Source organism: Glycine max, chromosome 6, assembly GCF_000004515.6.
Source record: "Glycine max cultivar Williams 82 chromosome 6, Glycine_max_v4.0, whole genome shotgun sequence".
NCBI classification, from domain to species: domain Eukaryota; kingdom Viridiplantae; phylum Streptophyta; class Magnoliopsida; order Fabales; family Fabaceae; genus Glycine; species Glycine max.
This window is the reverse complement of record NC_038242.2, coordinates 17,037,361-17,054,078: the sequence shown is the minus strand read 5'-3', so window position 1 is coordinate 17,054,078 and position 16,718 is coordinate 17,037,361. Positions and strand designations below refer to the sequence as shown.

Genomic DNA, 16,718 nt, shown 5'->3' with positions numbered 1-16,718 from the left:
GCCGTGTTGAGTATGTCCTGTCGCCCATGCGGAACAAAACTCCCTTGTGTTGCTTGTTCCTGTAATGAATCCTGCATGGATATACAATTGTTGAATTTGAATAAAATAAATTTGACTAGGTTAGCTAACCATTATTTGGCAATGACAGTAACCAAAAAACATATGAACTCACAAATTTTGTCTGCAATTTCTTGTGCCACTTCAGACGTCATTTGGCCATGCCGCTTTGTGCGGGCGATCTTCCACTTCAAGTGTCTTGCAACTGGGGATGGTGGGTCGACGTTGAGTGTTGGGCTTTCAGTACACGAATGTTCCTCATGTCCACGCTTGCTCTTCTCCTCCATAAGTTTCTTGTCAAGCAGTTCATACCCCCCACGAGACAGTACGTGTGGGCAGTCATTAAATTTTTGAATTTCTTGGGCCTTCTTTCGTATACCCTTAAAAAGACAAGCTTGTACTAGTCATATATATGTTACAAAACAACGAAAGCAAAAATTGAATCGATTATTGCAGATACAAAAATACTTAAACAAACCTACCAATTAGGGGTTTTGCGGCTTTTTGCAAATTCCGCCCATGTTTCTGGATCAAGGCCATACTTGACTGTAGGATCAGATATTTGCTGACATTCATTGTCAGCAAAGACAAATTTTGAAGTCAATGAAGACTTAAATTACCTCCATCTTGCTTCAACTGTTGACATCACCTTTTTTTTGCATTTTCACCTTCAAGGATATCAAATTTGCGCTGCACAACAAAACGAGTTATGTAACAGTATGTAAATGAATCCTTTAAAAGTAACTTAACAACAAAATCATGAATACAAGTGTATTTATAATTACTTACCAAAATATCTTTCCATATTAAGCTCTTTAGATCATTGGGGACAACATTCCAATTCGCGTGTACAATAGGAACTTTTTCCCTTGCGACAACCCCTAAATAACTGTGAAATTTCTCTTTATGAGGCCCTGACCCTCTACCTGTAGCCGGATTCACGTTCACAACTGGCCCTGGGCCATCTAAGCATCCAAACGTCAAACTTCTGAGCCTCGTGGATTGTCTTGTCCTTTTCGAAGTAACTCAGGAGGGTTTTCTGATTGTGGCGGGGACGGTGGTGGTGTTGCCATGGCCCTGCGGAAAAAAAAAGTGTAATAAATATGTCAAATTCAATGATGTAATAGGGTTCATGATTTTCAAAACAACTTAGCAATTTATGCATGACAAATGTTACAAATGTTAAGTAATACTTATATGGTTGTGCTTACATAGTTACGTACGAATGTTCTCCCATAAACCCTCGTCATGATCAGTACGATTTGCATATACATCATCCTCTTCTTGTTCAACAGTACTTGAAGGCATATCTTTGGAGAAAGATGGCATGTCGGTGACATCAAGTGTTGATCCATCAACATGGTGACCGATACAAATTGTTCTCCCTTGCAAAAACACTGCCCATCTAGAGTCGCATGGATCTTCTACATGAAACACCTGTCAAGCTTGCGTTGCCATTATGAATGGGTCGTCCTTGTAACCAACTTTTTTAAGGTCTACTAAAGTGAATCCCATTTTGTCTTTACGCACACCTGTGTTTCCATTCACCCACTTACATTTTAAAAGAGGTACTCTAAATTCACCGTAATCAACCTCCCAAATCTCTTCAATGACTCCATAGTAAGGCATGCAAGCTTCAATGGGATTATTGTCAGCAGCACTACAAAAGTGCTCTAATTGACCATCAACACTGACCCCGCTATTCTGCACACTACTTTTATCATCCTGGGACTTTGTGTAGAAAGAATACTGATTGATATCATATCCCTTCCGAGTTGGAACATTCATATTTGGACCCACAGCTAGCAATCTTAATGTGTCTGAAACACTATCATCGACGAAGATTGTTTGTCTAAACCACGATATGAAAGTTCTATTGTGCTCTTGCAACAACCTCATCATGTTCATTTTTGGGTGAATACGACACAGATGTTGTTTGTGAGCATCTATGTAAGGGATTACCTCAGCTGTGTTGTGTAATACATATAAATGAGCTTGTGCCAGCTGTTGGCGATCCATGGTTACAACATTGAACCCCCGTGTGCCCCTACCTTCCATGGTGGAGCCATGACGACTTTGAGGAAGTCCCACTGGTGTAGCCATTTCTATATATTGTGAACAAAACTCAATAGCTTTCTCAGCAACGTATTGTTCAACAATGCTAGCCTCTGGTCGATTTGGATTTTTTGTATATCCTTTCAACACCTTCATGTAACGTTCAACTGGATACATCCATCGTAAAAACACAGGCCCACACAACCGAATCTCACGTACAAGATGAACAATTAAGTGAACCATGATGTCAAAAAACGATGGAGGAAAGTACATTTCTAATTGACATAGGATAATGGCTGCCTCGTTCTCCAAATCATCCAATTGTTTTGGGTCAATGACCTTACGACAGATTGCATTAAAGAAAAATTACAAGCGGTTGATCGCAACCCTTACCTTTTCAGGCAATATACCACGCACAGCCACTGGCAACAATTGTTGCATTAACACGTGACAATCATGAGATTTCAAGCCAACCAACTTCAAATCATTAACTGACACAAGGCTCTTGATATTGGAAGAGTATCCTTGTGGGAATTTCACATTTTTAAGACAATGACAAAATTGTTTTTTCTCCTTAGTTGACATTGTGTAACATGCTGGGGGCAAATAAGTTCGCTGACCTTGTGATTGCGGATGTAATTGTTCTCGTATACCCATATTGACCAAATCCTGTCGACATTTAAGAAGGGTGCCAAGTAAACTATCACAAACATTCTTCTCCACATGCATAACGTCGAGACAATGCTGAACATGTAGATTGGTCCAATAAGGAAGATCAAAGAACACTAACCTTTTCTTCCAAATGTTCTTGTTAGCATGATCCTTCCGATGTGTCTTACCAAAAACAGTTACGATGTCTTTCACCCGATCATACACTTCATGGGGAGCTAACGGTTCCGAGGGTTCTTCAGTCTCTTGGCTACCATTAAATGCTTTCTTCAATCGTCAATAGGGGTGATAATGTTTTAAAACCTACGATGTCGTGTATAAACTGTCTTTTTCCCATGTTTAAGTTGGATGAAACTTGTGTTTTGCTCACAAATTGGACAAGCCTGGTGACCTTTCACACTATATCCACTCAAATTCCCATGAGCTGGAAAGTCATTGATGGTGCAAAATATCATCGCATGCAATCTGAAAGTCTCACCCTGATTTGCATCATACACATCAACCCCGTCTACCCACAACTTGCGCATGTCTTCAATCAATGGAGTAAGGTACACATCAATATCATTTACTGGCTATCTTGGACCCGATATCATCATAGACAACATAATGTATTTGCGCTTCATGCATAACGAAGGAGGAAGGTTGTAAATCATTAGCAACATAGGCCATGAACTGTGATTAGTGGACAAGTTACCAAATGGATTCATGTCATCCGAAGCAAGACCAAGTCGAAGGTTTCTTGGTTCGGCTCCAAATTCAGGATACAAGTGATCAATTGTCTTCCACTGTGGAGAATCAGTTGGATGTCGGAGAAACTCATCATTTATTCTGTCAACTACATGCCATTTAAGGTTAGAAGCATCGTGTGCAGTAGCAAACAATTGCTTAAACCTTGGTATAATTGGAAGGTACCAACAAACCTTTGCTGGACGAGGGTTGGATGTGGCTACATCATCAGTGTATTCCCCGTCATTTTGTTTGTATCGTGATACCCCACATGTTGGGCAATTCCGCAATTCGGCAAACTCTTTTCTGTACAACGCACAATCATTATGGCAAGCATGAATCTTCTTGTACTCCAGACCCACAGGACATAATATCTTCTTAGCCTCGTAGTGACTATTTGGTAACTTGTTATCATTGGGAAGCATATTATTCAATAAGACAAGCAACTCAGTCAGACTTTTGTCACTCCACCCAAATCTAGCCTTCAAGTTGACCAAAGCTAGCACTACAGATAACCGAGTGAAGGTTGTGCACCCCAAGTACAACGGTAACTTGGAATCTGTTTCCAAATCTTCATAATAGGGTGCATGAGCTTCCAAAAATCCCTCTTGCCCAAGATCACGTATCATGTCTTCCATTCGATCTCCGGTTTCTAACGGTACCGCCTCATTATCGGCAGGTAATGAGACCTCTGGCAATTCACCATTCCATATCCAATTTGTATAACTCCGAATGAAGTCATCACAAATTAGATGTGATCTAATGACAACTAATGCCTGACGCCTTCCATTCACACAGTTTATGCACAGGCAGAAATACTTTCCACCCACAGCTAGTGCATGTTGTTGTGCAAACTTCAAGAAATCTTCAGCCCCCTTTTCATACTCATCGCTTATGCGTGGTGCTTGAATCCAACTTCTATTCATGTTTCTTGTTCTACAAGAGGGCGTCTGTTATGGCATATGCATGACAGTCTCACTTTTTTTATATGAAGGTCAGGTCCTATCCCATTCAGGAACAAACTTTTTTTGCTTCATTCATATGTACAAGTTAAGTATGTTATGCTAAATTTGATGAAATTTTGGCAGCATTTCGCATTGGTCTCCAAATACACAAAATGAAAGCGGTCACCTAAATTGACCACAATCAAGTATGCACTCGGAGAACAAAGCAATACTCAATAAACCAAAATCAAATCAAATATACCACAACATACTTAACATATAACTATGAATGAAGTAAAAAAAGAGAGTTCCCAAACTGTCCGAACGGACAATTCAAGAATCCATACCACAACTAATCCAAACTATCCGTATTAATCATGGTATGGAATCTCAAACGGGAAACTAGGGTTCACTCACAATAATAGTTTTTATGAACAATAATAGTAATTTATGGAACAACAAACTTACAATCCAAATAAAATTCCTATTAACTTACATACCTAGATAGATGGCTGCGGTAATGGAAGCTTCAAATACTATCAATTTTCTCGTGGGTTAACCAACAAAGTCTGAATTGTCCAATACAAAACTCGTAAATTGTAGCCACGGAAACCACAACAATGTGTAGACAGCTGTGAAGCACAACAAATTATACATCGTTTATCAGCAGTTGATGAAAATTTAAATAAAATCATGCATTGCTAACTCAATTGACAAACAAATTTTATGATATTACAAGTGTTGAACCATATACAGAGGTGCATACTTTTACGGCAGGAGATTTGTAAGATGAAACTGCAAATAACATGACTTGGTATTGACTTGTTTGTGTTAGCTAATTATGTTGTATATTTACCATGTCTTTGTCATTTCTTGTTAGTTATTATAGACATAGTCAATGTACATAACAAAGAACAATAGTAACCAATCAAAAATCAGCAGGCTTTAAAAAAGTGTGTGGAAGAGATCAACTGTTTGGAGTGGGAGAGTTTTGCTTTCCATCCCAACCCTTTAATTGTCCTTGTCTTTGAACACTATAATAGGTAATTTCTACTGTTTTGGGTTTTACTTGAAATGATTTTTGGGCATGGATTTGCTGGAGCTAAAGAAAGTACAATTGTTGGTAATACTTAAGGCAAGAGTGGGATGGAACAAATGGTAAAACTGAATGAGATGGTAAAAACTTCACAAGGTGTGCCAAATTGTATGCTTTATACTTAAGTGTAATACCAATTCAAATACTAACATCTTAATCGTAAAATTAAATTAATAATATCTTAACTAAATGATAAGAACAAGATCATTTTCACCCAAAAAAAGAGAACAAGAACACTATGTAAAAAAAATGGTTCATTATAATATGATTATTCATATACTATGGCACCTTTCTTCACATCAGAGCACATGCATTGTAATGTACAGGCAAGTAACAGAAGCCTAAACAAGAAAAGAAAAGAGGAAACACAACTGGTTAATAATATCTCAATGATAGGATAGGAGAGGATAGGCATAGGCATCAATGATGGTGTGGTTGCCGGTTGGAGAGGGCTTCTGCCATATGGGGCCAAACCAGACCTAGCGAAGCTTACTGTCGTCAAACTCACTCAACCCCAGATCCAGTTCATTAGTAGTAGTTTGCTTTGGCAGAGAATGTTTCACACAAATTAGTTAAATTGAATTGATTGAACCTACGTGGAGCATTAGACATGTTTGACCAAATTAATTAACATGTGTTTTTTTTTAAAATTATGAAACAACTTCACCATCCATCAGCATTAGACATGTTTGACAAAATTATTGACGCGTCAAAGGGAAAACAATTTGTCATGTTTCTGGACTATGATGGCACGCTGTCTCCTATAGTCGACAACCCTGACCGTGCTTTCATGTGTGATTCGGTTAGTTTCATTACTTACTGATGTTTTTGAATTTGAACCTTATCTTGGACTTATTATTATATACTAAATCTATACGTAAAAATTTGTTGTGTGTATCAGATGAGAAAAACAATGAGGAAACTTGCTAGGTGTTTCCCTACTGCTATAGTGACCGGCAGATGCAAAGACAAGGTACAATATTAATTCGGAAGTTGGTTAGAGTAAATTTCCGTGCTCTTATTATGTACTTCCTCTTCTCTCCTTTCCTTTCCTTTTTAATTTTTTTGTACTAATTTGATGATGGCTTTGGAAACAATAGGTGTACAATTTTGTTCGATTGGCAGAGCTATATTATGTAGGAAGCCATGGCATGGATATTAAAGGACCAACAACAACCTCCAAATACAACAAAGTGAGTGAGTTAGATGTAGTACATGTACGGGTTATTTATTATATGGTCGCATATATTAATTCCTAACTCTTAAGTTTCCCAAATTTTATGAGAACTCATAATTTTGCATTGGTTGTGGTCTATATAGGATAGCAAAGTTGAGCCAATCCTTTGTCAACCTGCCAGTGATTTTCTTCCCTTGATAGACGAGGTTCGTCTATTAGTATATTAACCCTTCCTAGTTACCCAAATGGATTTTGTTTCTAGAATGTTAAAAGTAATTTATTTTGGGTACAACTTTTTTAGGTGTATCAACAATTAGTTGAAAAGACAAAATCAACTCCTGGAGCTCTGGTTGAGAACAACAAGTTCTGTCTTTCAGTCCATTTTCGTTGTGTTGATGAAAAGGTACAAACTATAAGCTATGAAATCATCCATGTTTTACAATTTTAGACATTCGTTTGTAACTATTTGCAGTGTTTTTGGTTCCTGTCCAACTTTTTTTTATTATATGGACTACTTATTTCTCTGTTCATGAAAAAGTCTAAACAAAATGCACATTATACATAGAAATGGAGTGAACTGGCACGCCAAGTGAAATCAGTTTTAAAGGAGTACCCGAAGCTTCGACTTATCCAAGGAAGAAAGGTGGGCCATGGTTCTGTTTTCTTTTTCTTTTTATCTATTTTTTAAGTGGACGTTTGATTTAGTTTGAAAGAAGTAAGAAAAGAAGTGAGAGGTGTCTCACTTTCATTGCCATTTGTTTTGCACAGGTGCTAGAGATTTGTCCCACTATTAAATGGGACAAAGGGAAAGCCTTGGAATTTTTATTAGAGTCACTAGGTGAGTTTTAGTCTAACAGACTCTACATTACTATTTTAAAAATCAAACAAACACTTTGATCTCGATTCATAACTTTTTTTTTAAAAAAAAATCAATTGAATTTTTTGTTGTTTTAGTGGTTTCTTTTTAAAAATATTTTTTAATTTCAATTTGTTTTCCAAATTGATATTTATCAAACAAGTTTATATTTAATTATAAATTAACAAGTCTTCGTTACTATTTTACCGAATATTCTTTAAAAAAAATTAAACACAATGAAATAGGACCTTAGATTTAGTATCATTAGGTGACTAAAAGCTTCCTATGTTGGGTTTGGCTTTTCATTGCCTATGTAGAGATAGGACCTTAAATTAAACATATAATTAAAATTGTTACAAAATTAAACATATCTTGTCAGCTGTATTGTATTGTATTGTACTTGTCTTTTAGTTGGGTTTGGCTTTTCATTGCCTATGTTTTCTGTTGTACACTTCAGTACACCTAGTACTGATTCTTATTTATAATATATAATATAAAGTTTTGTTGTGCAAAAAATAGATAATGCACATGAGTGTGGAAGTGCATAAAAAAAATAGTATTTACAAAATAAATTTTGTAACAATTTTAATTATATGTTTCTTTTTGTTTGTAAAAATTGAATATATGAAAGTGCCACATCCCCATATATGATGAATGATACGTTGGTAGCGATTTATTATATATAATAACTTATTAATTTTTAAAATAAATATTTAAAAATATTTTAAATAATAATATATAATTAGAATGATAATATAAAATTAATAGATAAACATTAAACTCATATAATAATGCGAGATAAGTTAGGTATTTGGTGTCCGATTGGAGATTTGGAAGTTAGAACTCTCAATATTTGGTCCAAATTTTCTTCCATAGTTTTTTAATTTATATTTTTGGTTTTGTTGTTGTTATTTAACTGGGGAACTCATCATTCTAGTAATTACAAATTTGTAGGATCAGGTTTGTGGATTTTTGTACAATGCTTGTATTTATACTACCTATGTTTGTCTAATAATCCCTAACTTAAGTCTTTTACTTAGATTCTTTGTTGTTCCCAAACGTTGTTATAGGACAGGGTGGGTACCACATATGAGGTTGGGCCTTTGTCACCTGGGCCATCTAGGACTGAGAAAGACCATAGTTGTACTGGTCAGCATGTTGACGAATAGATATATCTCCATCATTCAACAATACAAGTTTATTATTTATGGTATGGAACTTGTGTTTTAGTGGAAGTTTTAGTTTCAGAATGTTCAAGAGAACTAATTCCTTCTTATAATAAAATTATGCTAAGCCAGTTGTCCAAATTGGTTGTCATTTGCAGGAGACAAAATGAAGTTACTGTCCATGTCTGCTAATTAAAGTTTCTAGTATTAGAGTGTTAACAAATTCTGCATCTGATGGTTACTGTTCTCTTTCTGGAGTAACCATAACCTAACCCAGATACCTTCCATTCATTGATATATAATCCAAAACCTATAGTATTATATCTAGTACACCTAAAAATAAAATTACATATACATTGTAAACACATAAATGCAGGCAAACACAAATTTCCCTAAACACACAAAATATAAAATTGTTAACATGAACATAAATAATCTTCAATCCATTCAACTGAATTTACTTAAACAACATCACCCTAAGTAACAACTATATATGAGCATCCATCAAGTAGATAAAATCAACAAATACACACTGATCCGTTTGCAGCCCAGTGAAGTATGTATCAGTTGTTGTTTGAATATGTTCCCTGCAACCACCATTACCAAACAACAACAACAAAACAAGGTTAAGTTATGTCGAACGCACAACGTCTGTTGAACACTAAGGCAACCTTAATTTGAGTAAAAGAAAGTAATTTTTTAACTAACCTGGTTTCTTGACTCCAATGTCCTTGTTGACAAACTGCCACTCCTTGATGCAAACTAAGTTGTTCACGAACTTGGAAGTTTGAGCCGGGAAGTTGCTCCACGTCGTGGGGTTGATTGGAAGGAGAAGAGGCTAGCTAGGCTTGCAGTGTCAAAGATGGTAGGGACTAAAGTATATTTTTATTGTCATTTTACACTAAAATAGACTAATCTAAATCATATTTTGCAAACTAGGGAATAAAATACTATTTTTTAACGCTTACAATTTTAACGAAAAAAAATTAGAGTTTACTCCATACAAATCACATTCAATTTCTCACATTTTCAACACTTGATCATAGTTTTTCATTAATAAGAACGTAGAATATATTTTTATCAACGTAAAATCATAGGAACCTAGAATATATTTTTTCTTATAAAAATAAGGGAGGCAAAACACAAAAAATCATGATATTTTTAATTTTATCAACATGATGAGTTGTACCCCATCAAGTATATATATAAGTCCCCCATAGATCAGAAAAAAAATAAAAATAAAAGTCCCCAGGACCCACTATACAAGCATGTACAGTATTTATTTTTATGTTGATTACTTATAGGTCTGGTTCTTTGAAATTTAAAAGAATTTATTTATAACAATTAAAATAAATGAAGTGCATTGAATCTGCGTCCCATCCTTTGGAAGATTGCCTTTTGTTTGGTATAAGCTAAATGAGCATATTTAAAAGGAATATTGTTTTTTTTTAAATATCATTGTTTCAAATGTTATTTTTAAATCAATTTTAAAACACGATTATTAATAATTTTTTATAAAATTATTTTAAATAACATTACACTGTTTATTATGGAAATACAAACACAACAAACAAAATATAAGTAATTTTTTTTATCAATTTAATTATCCCCCGCCCCAATTTTTTAAAAACTTTTTTACAACTTCTACCAAACACATAACGTTCAGAAATCAATACACCTAAAACAATTAAGAAATCAATATTGTAACTAAAAATTAACTATATAGTTATTTAAAAAGCATCAATAAATAAAGTATAATTAATTAATCTAGGTGTGACCGAGCAGGAGACAATGGCTTGGATATCATGACTTGGTCTACAAACGAATAAAGCTTAAAGTGGAGATATCATGCCTCTCTGACCAAGTAGAACAAAAAGAAATGTTAAGAAATGAGTAGGAGCTTATGAATAAATCACTTGAGGAATCTGAGGCTCAGTTACAGAGTAGAACAGTGGAAAGCAATGAGCTGGTGAGTCAAATTGCTTTATTGAAGAAGGAAGCAGAAAGGTCACTTGATGAGCTAAATAGGATGAAGAATCTCAAGTATGAAAAAGAGTTGGCGGGTAGAGTGTTGCAGTCAGAGTTAGAAGCACTTAGAACTCAATATAATGACTTGAAAAGTTATCTTCTTGGGGATGAGGCTGAGAAAGAAAATGTGAGAAAACAAGTTTTCCAACTAAAGGGTGAACTAAAGAAAAAAGACGACGCGTTAATGAACATTGAGAAGAAAATGTGACAAACCATTTTCTTTATGAATTTTGTCATAAATAACTTTTTAACTTTATCAATATAATATTTAATAATTATTTGCAGAAAATGGTCCAAGTTGGCGTACAAATTGGTCTGTTTTATGGCCAATATCATTACTAGCTGATACATAATAATTTGGAATCCTATACCTTTAAATCAACTTCAAGAATAACATTCCTATGGTCCTCAAGTACAGCATATACATGATCTACAAATGATGGACTCGCAGGAGCAAAAGAGATAACATGCACATATATATCTAGTATTGGAAGTGTTTCCACTTGCCAAGAAGTTAAACAATTTTATTACTAGTGGCATGCAATTCTCAACCTCAACCACTCCTAAGCCTTTGCCCATCAAAATCACCAAGAATCCGCGGTTCCAATGTCGCAACAATAACCAAAATAATCCATACATAAAATATATTCATTCAAACTAGACCCATAACATTAGAGCAATAAAGTTACAACCCATCCTCACTCAAAAGAGGGATGGAGAAGAGGTCGAGATATCTCGAGGAAAAAAATATATACTCCTTTTTAGAGGCTTGTCGAGAACAAAGATAAAGAGATGGAAGGGACACATTATAGAATAGTTGGGGAGTTTGAGTCAATGTAGACAGGCTGACAGAGTAACTTCCTTGAGAATTTTTTACAGCATGTCCTCTTTTATCTTTTGCTTCTTTAATTTTGGATGCAAGGTTATGGTACCACCTGCATCGAGATGCTTTACAAATTGGCAAGAGAAACATTTATTGGAGAAACATGTGCAAACAATTTAGCAAAATAATTTGTTAAGAACTTGACTCAGAATAATTCAAATATCACTGAAATTTCATTAGGCATTAGACATACTAGTATACTACCATGTAGGAAAACTATAGTCATGCCAATGACGTACTTGTTACCATCAAGGTTACTACCCTTGTAAGACTATAACAAGTTTTATGAAGCCTTCTCTAACAACTTGAAACTTGGTCTTGATGAGGATTCTCAGAACAAGACAAAGCTAGCTGAATTGTTGAGGTATCACTCCACTAAGAGTGGTGATGACATGACCAACTTGAAGGACTATGTTATCAGGATGAAGGAAGGAAATAATGACATCTAGTGAACTAATGTTGCTCAAATATGTATTTGTCATGTACAAATCAACTAGATAAAGCTCTGAAAATGAAAGAAATGATGGAGGCTAAGGGATTAATTGTACCCTGGAGTTGTTACATTTAATTCAATTTTGTGCAGGCTGTCCCAAGATGGCAGGATAAGGGATGCAAACAAAGTCTTGAATGAGATGACTGAAAGTAAAATTGAAGCTCAGAATATCACAGGCAACACACTAATTAATGCTTACTACAAGTTTGGAGAATTGAAATCAGCTTTGAAATTTAAGAACAAGCTATTAGAAGCTGGTCTAAAATGTGATCCATTTACATATAAAGCATTAATTCATGGGTTCTACAAGACGAATGAACTAGAAAGGGCAAATGAGTTAATGTTCAGCATGGTTGATGCTGGATTTACACCCAGTTATTGCACATTCTCATGGATTGGAGATGGCTACAATAAGAAAGACAATATGGATGTAGTTTTAGCACTTCCAGATGAGTAAATAAAGTAGAGGTCTTTGTCTTCATGTTTCACTACTATACATGGCATTTATAAACTAAATAGGGCAGTAAAAGATAGGCGAGACTCAGACAGGGATCTAATTCAGGTAGAGTTTAAGCAAAAAATTGATGCCTTTATATCTGAGATTGAAAGAACAGGCATATAATATGAAGTTTTTGTTCAGATGATTGAAATCTACAATGAACAAGTGAGACATTTTCTAGTCAGTCATGGCTCTAACAAAAGATATCCTTTAAGCAATTTATATATGTTGGTCCTTTATTCAACAAAAAAACTCAACTTGTTAATCTCACATGGAAATTAGCAATGACATTTATTTTGTAGACTTTTCAGTTCCTTAACAATATATACATTAGACATACGAAACACTTTTCAATTGAATGACAGCAATGTAGCTGATGCATTGTTAGTTCTGGTTACTTGTAGTCAAGATGTTCTAGACTTGATGAGAATTGGTCAGAAGAACCGTGTTGTAGGTGCTACAGGTCTAAATGAGAGAAGCACTCGTTGTCATAGGTAAAGTGTCAACTTCACAAATATAGATGGCACCGTAGTCGCAACAGATGGATAGACAACTTACTTCTCGCTTTTCTATCGCAGTGTTTTGACTGTTTATGTTAGAGGAAGGGAGTTAGTTTCCAACTCCATTGTTAAAGGTTGTGTTGATGTTGTGGATTTGGCTGAATTGGACCAATGTAAGGCTGGGAATTACCAAAATATGGTAATTACTTCATTATGCTACCAGTGGCAACATGAAGCATCAAAGTGGTCAAAGACTCATGGATGATACAAACTTTGAGGTTTTTAAGAAAGGATATACCTACTTATAAGAAATATGTGTAAATATAGATTTCTAAATTGTGCCATACTCATACATAATTCATATATATTTTTTCTAATTTCATTTGAAATTCTACTTCCATTCTAGAAGTTGCTTTTCTGGTAAGCAAAGAAGGTCAAGGTTTCCCTCAGCATTTATAGACAAGGACTCCATGCCAAAAATGTCTCTACTAATTGAAGAAAAGACAGTGAGATCAGGGAAAGGAAGATCACAATCCCCTCCAGTAAAAAGATTATATTTGGTATATACAGTTGGCCATTTTCAAACAGACCTTTACAAAGTACAAATGCCCAGTGAGAAAGTGTATCGATCTATAACCTAATTTACGCATCAGGGATGAAAATCATGCAGTCATCATAAATGTCACTGGTTATAGTGTGATCAACTGAGTGAAGAGGTAAACTTAAGTTATGCTAACCATGTGTGCAACCACATGCATAAAATCTTATCAAAGGTTTCAAATGTGGACATTCTCTCACAATTGTTTACTGTGTAATTTCACTTTAGTTCTGATCCTTTTCTCTATATCATTATTGTTTTACTTTGCTGGAAAATGTAGGATGAACCAAAAGTAATACTTGAAGTACCTTCTCTAATGAATTAATAAATTTTATTTTAGTTTCCTAATATATTTTTTATTTTATGTTAAGTTTCTAATAAAATAAAAAATTATTTTTCATTTTTGTTATTTTGTTTTAATCCTTCTAATATTTGCAATTTTGTCCCTAAAATTTGACGATGATTTCTTATTAATCCATATTAAATATTTATCAAAGGAGCTCATACAAATGAACAAAACATTATAAAAATAGATATATTTAAAGAATTAAGACAAAATAACAACAACTAAAAACAATTTCTTTTATTAAGGATGCAAAAAAAAAATTAGTGACTCAATAAAATTTATTAATTTACCAGAGACTTAGTATAATTAACCTTATTATATATTTATTATTAATATTTCAATTATAAACTATATTATTTCTAAATAAGCTAGTCTATTAACCCCTTTGGACTTTTCTAAAAGCCCATAGTTTAGCCTACTTTACTATAAATATTTTTGTTTCTAACTGTGGAGCTAACTCAGTCACTGAGAGTGTTTGTGGTGGGGTTCCTATGATCTGCAGGCCATTCTTTGGTGATCAAGGGGTGGCTGGAAGATTGATAGAAGATGTTTGGGAGATTGGGGTGGTAATTGAAGGAAAAGTGTTCACAAAAAATGGATTGCTTAAAAGCTCGAATCTGATTCTGGCGCAGAAAGAGGGAAAGAAGATTAGAGGCAATGCTCTTAAGGTGAAGCAGACTGTGCAAGATGCAACTAGGCCTGAAGGACAAGCAACACAGGATTTGAAGACTTTGATTGAAATAATTTCTACTACATCTTAATGTACGGCACAGTTAATTGGTTGTAATAATTTGAGTTGCAATATTAAATTAACCCAAATGAAAAAAAAGGAATAGGTACAATAGCGTTATAGATACCAGCATTAATAAATTATTAAGAGTGGTTTAGTTTAGTTTTTTTCTTATAGAGATTACATGTACTTTTAAAGATAGAATCTTTGCTCAATTCGAATTTGTTAGAGTTTATATTTCGATAATTTCCATTAAATCCCACTTTTATGACCTGAGGTTGTTGCTACCCTATCAACTACTAAAACATTAATATTACGAAAGACTCATGCAACAAACTAAAGATAGACAATTAATGTCACTAGAACAATATGTTAAGGTTAAACCCCTGATAAGATTAATTTTTAATGAAAAGACAATTTCAAGAAGCAAATTTCAAGTATGTTGAACTTAAGTTACTAATGATTTGTTTTGAGAATGTGATTATAAGAACATGAATTTATTTTATACCATGGAACATCAAGCTGGAGGTCAATGAAACTAAAGTATGCAAGTGTCCAAAAGCTTAAAAGGTACGATGATTTCTCATTACAAGCAAGGCCTGTTAGAAGGACAATTGTTAGAAGCATACCAAACTGAGCATACCTTCAGAAGATCAAAATGCAATCAGACCAAAAACTGTGTATGATCATAAATATGATCGGGATGAATTTGACTAAAAGGTAGCAAGCCAAGAATTTGCATATGATTAAAAGCTCCATCAGAAGATGTAAATTGAACAAGAACTAATATGAACGTATCTACATTGTTTTGAAGCAATAAATTGCTATATCAGAAGCAGCATGCTTAAAACTGAAGTGAAATGTCTTCCAGAAGTAAGAATCTATCCTAGAATTTCAAGTACTGATTGAAACAAAGCGAAACAAAAAAGACAAAAAGACTGATGTACAAGCACTACTATAGGTATTCAGAAGCAGTTTAAGAATCATGTTGCATAATATGAAGCTTTAGAAGAAAAATTCTTGATCGATTCCAAAAATTATCAAACAATGTGCCTTGGGAAACCTAAGTCAAAACTGCTTGTCAAAATTCAAATTCAAATACAATTTATAGATAAGGATTTTGAAAAAGGACCAAAGGTGATTTCAGAAGTGATAAAAGACAAAAAAAGAAAAAAGTCAATACACAATTGTATGAAAGAGGCAACTCATACTACTTTCGAAGACCATTTGGTCACAAACAACTATTTTGAAGCCAAAGAGCCTACAAATAGATCCACATTCGAAGTGTTCATTGCAAGGAAAGAAATTAAAGCAACATATTTTCATACTTATTTTCTCCAAAAGTTTAGATAGTTTATCCAATTAACTTTTCTAAAACTTCATTACTCTCATATTTTCTTCTAAACATAAGCTATTTATTTTTAGTTAAGAATTGTTATATAAAAAAATTTTGATTCAACATTTCTTTTTTTAAAAAATTGAATCAAATACTATCTAATTAAAAAAGAAACACCTATGTACCTACAGGTCATAAACTCAGTAGGTACTCAACACACATGTCATATACTCGAGCAAGACCAAACGCATGATCCCCACTAAAGAAGTATAGCACAAACTGATGAGGAGCAGTTACTGAGTTGTAACCTCCTCCCTTAACTCATATACTCACATAGAGAAAAGAAAATTTACATCTTATTCATTCTCATACACATAAACATCTCTAACTTAATTGATTTGATTTAAAGTTTTTTGATAGGTACTTTCATTGTGTACTGAAAAAGGAAATCGGAGATCATATAACACTAGATGAAGGAGAAGATCGAATTATTTCGGCTAATGAATTTGTTAACGACAACCTTAAATACTACTTTTAAAGCATTTATCACAAATATAAT

The 16,718-nt window shown here is 34.2% G+C and overlaps 2 protein-coding genes across 2 annotated transcripts; one reads left to right on the top strand and one right to left on the bottom strand.

The window, feature by feature from the left end:
* Nucleotides 1–1,497: 1,497 nt before the first annotated feature.
* Nucleotides 1,498–4,433, bottom strand: LOC106799017 (uncharacterized). Its single transcript, XM_014776963.1, has 5 exons — nucleotides 3,476–4,433; nucleotides 3,165–3,310; nucleotides 2,903–3,048; nucleotides 2,733–2,781; nucleotides 1,498–2,451 (listed from the first exon to the last, which is right to left on the bottom strand). The coding sequence occupies exons 1-5, from the start codon at nucleotides 4,431–4,433 to the stop codon at nucleotides 1,498–1,500; spliced, it is 2,253 nt and encodes a 750-aa protein (XP_014632449.1).
* A 1,787-nt stretch (nucleotides 4,434–6,220) lies between these two features.
* Nucleotides 6,221–7,573, top strand: LOC100811339 (probable trehalose-phosphate phosphatase J). Its single transcript, XM_003528143.2, has 7 exons — nucleotides 6,221–6,349; nucleotides 6,449–6,520; nucleotides 6,648–6,740; nucleotides 6,868–6,930; nucleotides 7,026–7,127; nucleotides 7,290–7,367; nucleotides 7,493–7,573. The coding sequence occupies exons 1-7, from the start codon at nucleotides 6,233–6,235 to the stop codon at nucleotides 7,571–7,573; spliced, it is 606 nt and encodes a 201-aa protein (XP_003528191.2). The 5' UTR covers nucleotides 6,221–6,232.
* Nucleotides 7,574–16,718: the final 9,145 nt, after the last annotated feature.